Here is a 10,777-nt window from a genome sequence, read left to right as displayed (position 1 = left end):
TAATATATTTTGTATATAGAATATGCAAATGTAATTACAGTAATTGCTATGAAAGGTTAAAATATATCTATTCTGTGTGAAAGAAATCAACAATTTTTTATGAAGATAAATTAGAAAGAGTGGGTTGTAATGAAATATATAAAGGATAAAACGTCAAGATAGATGATAAATGTAGAAATTGCATTAAGATCAATTTTGAACAGAGCATCAAAATGAAGCTATAATTGTTCATAGAAGAGTAATATTTTTACAAATCCACTTTCTTTAAACACAAGTAGACAATGAATTTTAAACAATATGCTTTTTCTATTTAAAGTATACATGCATAGTAATATGCAATGATGAAATAATTGGCTAAAATATGTATTGGCAAAAGAAATTCAGGTTCTACAGAAAAAAAATCGTGAGGAAAATTATAAAGATAACTAAGGATTTGAAAGTGGTTTTGAATGGACCAGTGGCATGTATTTATGTCACCTATGTCAAAATGGAAAAAACACTTAAAAATTGTTACGTATGAGAATATGTATGTTTCTCTCCATTGGTAAATACATGCTGGAATGTGAGAGAGTATGCATTTTGCATGTGGATATTTATAATTTTGTTCTCTTTGTTCTATATAGATTTGATAAGGGTCACAAAAGAGAAATGAAGAACCAATCAACAGAAATACAGTTCATTCTGGTAGGCCTGACAGATGACCCACAATTGCAAATTGTGATTTTCCTGTTTCTCTTTCTCAACTACACGTTGAGTCTGATGGGGAACATAATCATTATACTTCTCACCCTCTTGGATCCCCGTCTCAAAACCCCAATGTATTTCTTTCTCCGAAATTTCTCCTTTTTGGAAATCATATTCACAACAGTGTGCATTCCCAGATTCCTGAATACCATTGTGACTAGAGACAAAACCATTTCTTATAATAATTGTGCAGCTCAATTATTTTTTATCCTTTTACTGGGAGTCACAGAATTCTACCTGCTGGCTACCATGTCCTATGACCGCTATGTTGCCATCTGCAAACCACTGCATTACCTGATAATTATGAACAGCAAAGTGTGCTACCAACTGGTCCTCAGCTCTTGGGTAACTGGATTCCTAATCATCTTTCCCCCATTGGTCATGGGGCTCCAGTTGGATTTCTGTGCTTCCAAAGTCATTGATCACTTTGTGTGTGAAACTTCTCCTCTCCTTCAGATCTCATGCACAGATACACATGTCAGAGAATTAATGTCTTTTATCTTAGCTGTGGTGACACTTGCAGTCACATTGTTGTTAGTTATTCTCTCTTATACTTACATCATGAAGACGATTCTGAAATTCCCCTCTGCACAACAAAGGAGCAAAGCTTTTTCCACCTGTTCTTCCCACATGATTGTTGTCTCCTTGACTTATGGCAGCTGTATCTTCATGTATATTAAACCATCTGCAAAAGAAAGAGTGACTGTATCCAAAGGTGTAGCTTTGCTGTATACCTCAGTTGCCCCTTTACTAAATCCCTTCATTTACACTCTGAGGAACAAGCAGGTCAAAGAAGTTTTCAGGGATGTGCTACAAAAGATTTTGTGTTTTTCAAAAAACTGATTTTATAAGTATTATGAAAATACAACCTTATGGTAGAAACTGAAAATGATTCATACATTTGTTCTGATCATGTTTATTTAGCTCATCAATTATCTTATACATGAGTTTTTTTAAGAATCTTGTTGCTCAGTTCCAACTTTATTGTTTTTTTATCCCAACCCCTCTTGTGGCTTTTTGTTTTTGCTTGCTGTCTGCTCTCTGTGTCCATTCGCTGTTTGTTCTTCTGTGTCTGCATTTTTTTCCTCCCCTCCCTCCTTGTGTCTTGCTTGTTGTCTGGTCACTGTGTCCATTTGCTGCACACTCTTTGGTGTTTTTGCTTGTCTCCTTTTTTGTTGCATCACCTTGCTGAGTCAGCTCTCTGCAGTGCTTGTGGGTCGGGTGGCACTCTGTGGTGCTTGCGGGCCGGGCAGCACTCCATGGCACTTATGGGCCAGTGGCACTCTGTGGCACCTGGGCTGGTGGCTCTCTGTAGAGTGTGGATGAACCTGCCTTCACAAGGAGGCCCCAGGATGTGAACCCAGGATCTCCCATATAGTAGACAGGAGTCCAGCCGATTGAGCCACAGCTGCTTCCCCCATCTCATTTATTACTCTTTTTTCTTTGTGAATAAATTCCAACTTGCTACAGTAAACTGACTTGATTCAATTTCTTTTTATTCCAAATTTTATATGTCTTCTCCTGATGACAGATTAGTTCCCAGAAACCATGACTTAGATAAAAGTGTGCTATGAATGTATTATGATGCATGCCATTTGTTAATGAATTTCATATATATTTATTAAATGTCTACCTTACTCCATATATTTTGATAGTCTTAATCTTTATCTTTACAACTTGGCTTTTCCTTAAGGAGTTAAACACATAAAGTGTATGTTGCAATATGGAGTCTGATTAGGGCTGTAACAATAGTCTATGAAATTATATTGCCATGGATAGGAAGGGCTTCTAAGAAACTTTGGAGACCAGAAAAGCCTTATAGGAAAAAGTAATAATTTAATGTGATTAACTATATTCAGAAGAAAAGAAGATGGAAATGGAAATGGAAATATTTTAATAACACAGAAGTCTTTGATAGAGAAATATGTTAGGAGAGAGCATAAGTCTGATGGTTATACAACAAATTTTGAGTCATGCAACCTAGTGTTAGTAAAGGCTTCATTGCATATACATTATGGGACACTGCACATGTTACTCTAATATTTATGCCTGTCTCCATATGTAAAGTAGGAGAAATGTAATCCATGTCTCATAATTAAGACAATTGATTTAATGCTACTAAAATAGTTCAACACTCAGTAAGAAATAGCACTTATTTCAGAAATTCAAGAATGTGATTAAACTAATATTTGATGTATTTGGTGGGTTAACCTTTGTACCCCAATTTAGACATATTCTTGGTTTTGATCTACATTCCTGTGGGTATGAACCCATTGTAATAAGGAGCTCCTATAGATGTTATTCCAGGCAAGGTGTAGCCCAAGTGAATTAGTTTGTGCCTTAATCTGGATTACTGGACTCCTTTAGAAGTAGAACTTTAGCCACAGAGAAAGAAAGCCGTGGGGATGAGTTGGAAGCTAGAAGTCAAAAATTAATAGCAAAGAAAGGAAAGGACATTGTCATATGACAGAAAAGCCAATGAACCTCAACATTGCTGGCCAGAAATCATGGAAGATGGTGGCAGAGTAAGGCGCTCCTGGAGTCAATTTATGGTACAGGACAGTTGGTGGTCAACCACAGCTACCTATAGCACATGTTTGAGGTCCCTAGGAGACCAGAGGAGGATCTAGCAACATTCTTGTGAGTGTGGAAGGGGAAGAATACCCATTTTCAGAAAGGATTCATGAGTAGAGCCCTCTATGCCATGGAGATCAGTGCCTATTGCACTAGGTGCTTTGGGAGTATTTCATAATTGGAGTTGGAAGTCCATTTCCCAAGAAATGGGCAAGGAAGACATAGTGTGGAACCAACTTCAGCTATCGATTAGTGGATTTGGTGAGCTGAAGGCACTAGGAATAGCTAAACTTTGAGCCTATCCAGGTCAGAGGGAGGCCAGTGTCTGCCATTTTGACTCTAACCCTGGCATGAGGGGAAGCAGGGCTAAGTGAAAATCACAGTGCTGATAAGGACTGGCTCTTTCCACCCAGGTTGGATTGCAGGTCTAGCCTAAACACCAGCCCCACTTCCAGCAGGGAAGAAGGTGGGGAGATGTGCACCACTTCTCTGGGAAGCTGCAAGCTACACCACAGAGGATGATGCCCATCCTAATCTAACAGCACAAACTGCCTCAGGAGCTATTCTGTGGCTGCTATTAGAAGCTCAATTTCCCATAAACAGTGGAGGAAAACACAGCTGTCCACCAACCTCAGCTACTGGTTAGTGGACACAGCTGGCTAAAGTATAATCCTAGAAACAGCTAGGGTCTGAGCCTAACCAAGTGGGAAAGAGTCCAGTAGCCACCATTTTGACTCAATCCCTGTCATAAGGGGAAGCCTGGTTGACTGAAAATCACAGTGAGGTTAGGAAGAGACTTATTCCACCAAAATCAGACTGCAGCCCTAGCCTAAACTCCAGCCCCACTTCCAGCAGAGAGGAAACTGGCAGGACCTGGACCAGGCTCTCCAGGAAATTGCAAATGCTCTCTGGCAGCACAGACTGAATAGTCAATCACCTGGGGCTGCATGCATATATCCCAATAGGATAGGAAATGGAAATGTGCTGGGTATCCTTGGCCTCTCCAGACAACTGCAAGAGTTTTCAGCCCACATGAACTGGCTTGTTGAATACCTTTGAGCCCATCTCCACCTCTGTCCCCCCATAGGATAGGAGAGGGCTGGTGTTCCCTCAGCCTTTCAGGGCAACTGTAGGTGCTTTTGGCTTGCACAAGCCTGACCATTGGGCACCTGTGACTCTTCCTCCATCCCCAATAGGACAAGAGACAGACTATTTGTCCAGCCTCTCTGGTTAACTGCAGGTGCTTTTGGTCCACACAGCCTGGACTGGTGAGTACTTGTGGATCCACCCTCACCCCCAATAAGAAAAGAGGGGCCTGGTGTTTTCACAGTCTTTCTGGACAGTGGCAGACATTTGGCCTTCATGGTCTGGACTGTTGAATGCCTATGAATCCACCCCCATCCTCATTAGGATAGGAGAGTTCTGGTGTCTCCACATCCTCTCCAGACAATGGTGGGTACTTTTGGCCTATAGGGACTGAACTGTTGGGTACCTGTGGATTCAACCTCACACTTGAATACGATAGAAGGGGCTTGTGTTCCTCAGTCTCTCCAGGTACCAGTAGGTATTCTTAGCCTAAAGGGACTGAACTCTTGTGTATCCATAGAACCACCCCACCACCCAATAGGACAGAGGGGGCTGGTGTGGTGCTTCCTCAGCCACTCTAGGCAATTGTGGGTACTTTCAGTCTACAGGGAATGAACTGTTAGGCATTGTTGGTTCCATTTCCACCCTTACAGGAAAGAAGGGACAGTACTCCCTAAGACTCTCAGGGCAACTGCAGGTGTATTTGGCCCACACAGATTAAATTGTTGGGCACTCCAGATGGTTCATTCTCATCCCCAGCAGGGAGAGGGTCTGGTGCCATATCAGTTTTCCTGAACTACTGTGGTTATTTTGGACATGTATGGCATAGATTGTTGGTCAAACTATAGCTCCATCCCCACCCAAAGAAGGGGAGGAAGGGATGTAAAGCTTCATCAGTCTCTCTGGGCCACTAAAGACAGTTTTGTCCTGCCCAACTTGGATTATTATACATGGCTGCAGCTATGTTCCTACCCCTGAGAGGAGAAAGGTTGGAGAAGCTTCATTAATTCCTGGGGCAATGTGGGCTGCTTCAGCCTCCATAGTTTACAGAACCAACTACATCCTTGGCCCTTTGCTCTTATAAGAAAACACAAAACTAAAGGGAGAAACTGCACCCAGAATAAATACAACTTCAAGCCAGCTGTGAAAACAGCAACAAAAAATTACAATCCATAACAAGAAACAAGAAGATATGGAACAGTAAAAGGAACAAGATAACCCTCCAGATGACATAAGGGGTTTGAGACAACTAATCTTAGATGCTTAAACAAATCTCCTTAATAAATTCAATCAGATGGCTAAAGCAATTAAGTATATTAATAAGACATTGCATGAGTACAAAGAAGAATTTGAAAGAATACATAGAAAAATAGTTGACTAATGGAAATGAGAGGTTCAATAAATGAACTTAAAAATATACTGGAGGCATATAACAGCAGATTTGAGTAATAGAAGAAAGGAGCAGTAAGTTCAAGGACATCGCTTCCAAAAGCAAACATACAAAAAAAAAAAAAAAAAAAAACAGATGGAGAAAAGAATGGAAAAAACTGAACAAAGTCTCAGGGGACTGAATGACAGCAAGAAACTTGCAAACATATGTGTCATGGGTGTCCCATAAGAATAGAATGGAAAAGGGACAGAAGGAATATTTGAAAAAATAATGATGGAAAATTTCCCAACCCTACTGAAGGAAATAGATATTCATGTCCAAGATGTACAATGTACTCCTATCTGAATCAATCTGAATAGACCAATTCCAAGACACATACTAATCAGAATGTCAAATGAAAAGACAAAGAAAAAATTCTGAGAGCAGCAAGAGAAAAGCAATGCATAACATATAAGGGATACCCAGTAAAAGTAAGGTGCTGACTTCTCATCAGAAACCATGGAGGCAAGAAGACAGTGGTATAATATATTTAAGATATTGCAAGAGCAAAACTGCCAGCCAGGAATTTTATACCTGGCAATATTATCTTTCAAAAATGAGAGTGAAAATGGAATATTCACAAATAAACAGAAACTGAGAGAGTTTATTACAAAAAGACCAGCTTTCTAGGAAATACTAAAAGGAGTGTTACAACCTAAAAAGAAAAGACAGTGTAGAAAAGCTTGGAAGACTGTCTAGAAATGAAGACTGTATCAGTAACAGTAACTAAAAGTGTCAAAAATAGAATGACAGATCAAATGCAAAGGTCAAAATGGATGAAATAAGTGTCTTTACAGTAATAACATTGAATATTAAAGAATTAAACTCCTCAATCAAAAGATGCAGAATGACAGAATGGATAAGAAAATATAAACCATCTATATGCTGCCTGCAAGAGCACCACCTTAGACCCAAGGATACCAAAAGATTGAAAGTGAAAGGTTGGAAAAATATATTCCACACATGCAGTAACCAAAAAAAATCTGAGTTAGCTAAATTCAACAAAATCAAAATTATACACAGCACTTTCTGAGATAATAATGGAATAAAGCTTGAAATCAACAAATAGTAGGAAAAGGTAAAATCCCCATATATATGGAGATTAAACAACACACTCTTAAATAATCAGTGGATCAAAGAAGAAATGTCAAGAGTAATCAATAAATATCTTGAAATGAATGACAATGAGAATCCATCATATCAAAACCTATGGGATGCAGCAAAGGCAGTGTTGAGATGAAAATTTATAGCCCTCAATGCTTACATTTAAAAAGAAGAGCTGAAATGAATGACCTAACTACACAGCTGGAGGAATTAGAAAAATAACAGCAAACTAATCCCAAAGCAAGTAGATATAATGAAATAACAAATATCAGAGTGGAAATAAGTGAAATTGAAAACAAAAAGCAACAGAGAATTAACAAAACCAAAATAGTTTCTTTGACAAGATTAACAAAATGACAGAGTCTTATCTAGAGTAAGAAAAAAAGAGAAGTCACAAATAAATGAAATAAAAAAGGAAAAAGGGAACATTACTACTGATCCCACAGAAATGAGAGATTATCAGAGGTTACTATAAACAACTTTATGCCAAAAAAACTAAAAAATGTAGATGAAATGGAAAAATTCCTAGGAACATATAAATGACCTACACTGACACTAGGAAATAGATGATCTCAACAAACCACTCACAAATAAAGAGATTGAAATAGTCATCAAAGAGCTCCCCATAATGGAAAGCCCTGGACAAGATAGTTTCACAGGTGAGTTCTACCAAGCATTCGAAGAAGATTTAATACCAATCTTACACAAGTGCTTCCAAAAAATTGAAGAAGGAATGCTACCAAAATCATTCTATGAAGACAATATCACCCTACTACCAAAACCAGATAAAGATATTACCAAATAAGAAAAAAGAAAATAAAATTACAGACCCATTTATCTAATGAATACAGATGCAAAAATCCTCAATAAGTGCTGGAGGTGCAGTTAGTGTTGGGGTTTAAGATATATTTAGGGGATTTGAATCTCTGGACTGACAATGTGATAGCCAGGTCCTGAGCCTCAACAGACTCCAGCACCTACAATCTGACTTATTGAGCTCACCACACTCAGCTAAGATGGAGTTGAAGAAGGACAACCACCACACCATGGAGCCGAGAGTGATTACAACTGAAAGGGGGAGGATTGCATCCAGCATCCATGTGGAATCTGAGCCTCCTCTTGACATAGAGGTGCAATGGACACAACCAATCCAATGTCCACATAGAAAAGGTGGCATTGGATTGAGAAAAGTGGACATGATGGATGATGGGTATGGGGAAAGGCAGGAAGAGATGAGAGGTGGAGGCGTCTTTGGGACATGGAACTGCCCTGGATGGTGCTTCAGGGGCAATCACCGGACATTGTAAATCCTCACAGGGCCCACTGGATGGAATGGGGGAGAGTATGGGCCATGATGTGGACAATTGACCATGAGGTGCAGAGGTGCCCAAAGATGTACTTGCCAAATGCAATGGATGTGTCATGATGATGAGAAGGAGTGTTGCTGGGGCGGGGGAGAGGTGGGGTGGGAGTGGTAGGGTTGAATGGGACCTCATATATATATTTTTTTAATGTAATATTATTACAAAGTCAATAAAAAATTTAAAAAATCCTCAATAAAATACTTGCTAATTGAATCCAATAACACATTAAAAGAATTATTCATCATGATCAAGTGGGTTTTATACCAGGCATGCAAGGTTGTTCAATGCAAGGAAATTAATCATCATAATACACCACATTAATAAACCAAAGAAGAAAAATCACATGATCTTATTGTGTTATGCATAAAAAGCATTTGACAAAATACAGCATCCTTTCTTGATAAAAATACTACAAAAATAGGAATTGAAGGAAATTTTTCAACATGATAAAGGCCATACATGAAAAATCCACAGCTAACATTGTACTCAATGTTGAAAGACTGAAATCTTTCCCACTGAGATCAGGGACAAGACAAGTATGCCTGTTGTCACCACTGTTGTTCTATATAGTGCTAGATGTTCTAGGCAGAGCAATCAGGCAAGAAAAAGAAATAAAAGGCATCCAAATTGGAAAGGAATAATTAAAACTTTCACTATTTGCTGATGATATCATTGTATATCTAGAAAGTCCCCCAAAATCTACAACAAAGCTGCTAGAGCTAATAAATGATTTCAGTAGAGTGTCAAAATACAAGATCTATACACAAAAATCAGTTGTGTTGCTACACACTAGTATTGTGCGGTCTGAGGAGGAATTCAGGAAAAAAATTAAATTTAAAATAGCAACTAAAAGAATCAAATATTTAGGAATAAACTTAACCAAGGATGTAAAGCACTTACATTCAGAAAACTGTAATGCATTGCTAAAAGAAATCAAGAAAGATGTAAATAAATGGAAGAATATTCTGTGCTCATGGATTGGAAGACTAAATATCATTAAGTTGTCAATTCTACCCAAATTGATATACAGATTTAATGAATCCCAATAAAAATTCCACTAGCATTTTTTAACAAATAGAAAACACAATTATCAAATTTATCTGGGTGGCTAAGAGGCCTCAAATAGCCAGAAACACCTTAAAAAGTAAAAGTGAATTTTGAGGACTGCAACTTCCAAACTGTAAATCATATTACCTAGCTACAGTGGTAAAAACAGCATGGGATTGGTCCATAGAAACATAGGCCAATGGAACCAAATTGTTGGTTCAGAATAGACCCTCACTCTATGGTCAAGTGATTTTTGACAAGCCTATCAAACCTACCCTGCTGAGACAGAAAAGCCTATTTAACTAATGATGCTGTGAGAACTAGATATCCATAGACAAAAGAAAGAAAGAAGACCCCTATCTCACACCTTATACAAAAATTAACTCAAAATGGATCAAAGACCTAAATATGAAAACAAGCAGAGTAAAGCTCCTGGAGGAAAATGTAGGGAAACATCTTCAAAACCTGGTGGTATGTAGTGGATTCTTAAACCTTACACCAAAAGGATGAGCAACATAAGAATACATGAATAAATGGAACTGCCTCAAGCTTAACCACTTCTGTGATACAAAGTACTTCATCAAGAAGGTGAAAAGACAGTCCACACAATGGGAGAAAATATTTGGAAACCATTTATCCGATAAGGGTTTGATTTCCATTCTATAAAAAGAGATCATACAGCTCAACAATAGAAGAGTAAACAATCCAATTTAAAAGTGGGCAAATGATTTAAAAAGACATTTCTCCAAACAGGAAATACGAATGGTCAAAAAGCTCATGAAAAAAAATGTCTCATGTCACCAGCTTTTCAGGAAATGCAAATGAAAACTACAATGAAAGGTTATCTAACACCACACAGAGTGGCCATTATTTAAAAAATAGACAACAATAAGTGCTGGATAGGATGGCAGATATAGGAACACTCCTTTACTGTTGGTGAGAGTGTAAAATGGTGCATCCTCTGTAAGACAGTTTGGCAACTCCTCAGGAAGCTAAATATAGAACTGCCATATGATCCATCAATTCCTCTTCTAGGAATATATTCAGAAGAACTAAAAACTATGACATGAACAGATATCTGCACACTGATGTTCATAGCAACATAATTCACAATTGCCAAAAAATGGAAACAACCCAAGTGACCATCAAACAATTAATGGATTTATAAAATGTGGTGTGTGTGTGTGTGTATATATGAAATGAAATTGGGACACATGTAATAACATGGATAAATCTTGAAGATAATATACTAAGCAAAGTAAGCCGGATGCTAGAGGACAAATATTGAATGGTCTCATTAATATGAACTAAATACAAAGAACAAACACATGGAGTTAAAACCTAGAATATAGGTTATTAGAAGATAAGAGGAGGGTTGAGAAGAACTACTGATGTTTAATGTACATAGAAGTTTTAATTAACTTGACTG

At 38.0% G+C, this 10,777-nt stretch overlaps 1 protein-coding gene across 1 annotated transcript; it reads left to right on the top strand.

Moving 5' to 3' along the window:
* Positions 1–648: 648 nt before the first annotated feature.
* LOC101423768 (olfactory receptor 6C6-like) lies at positions 649–1,587 on the top strand. The gene has a single exon (XM_058309222.1). It carries the CDS (start codon positions 649–651, stop codon positions 1,585–1,587), a length of 939 nt encoding a protein of 312 aa, XP_058165205.1.
* Positions 1,588–10,777: the final 9,190 nt, after the last annotated feature.

The sequence above is a fragment of the Dasypus novemcinctus genome, chromosome 12 (assembly GCF_030445035.2).
Source record: "Dasypus novemcinctus isolate mDasNov1 chromosome 12, mDasNov1.1.hap2, whole genome shotgun sequence".
Classification (NCBI taxonomy): Eukaryota; Metazoa; Chordata; class Mammalia; order Cingulata; family Dasypodidae; genus Dasypus; species Dasypus novemcinctus.
This window is presented reverse-complemented; position numbering and strand designations above follow the sequence as displayed.

Coding starts and splice junctions, on each gene's coding strand:
- LOC101423768 (XM_058309222.1), top strand. CDS start 649: ATGAAGAACCAATCAACAGAAATACAGTTCATTCTGGTAGGCCTGACA.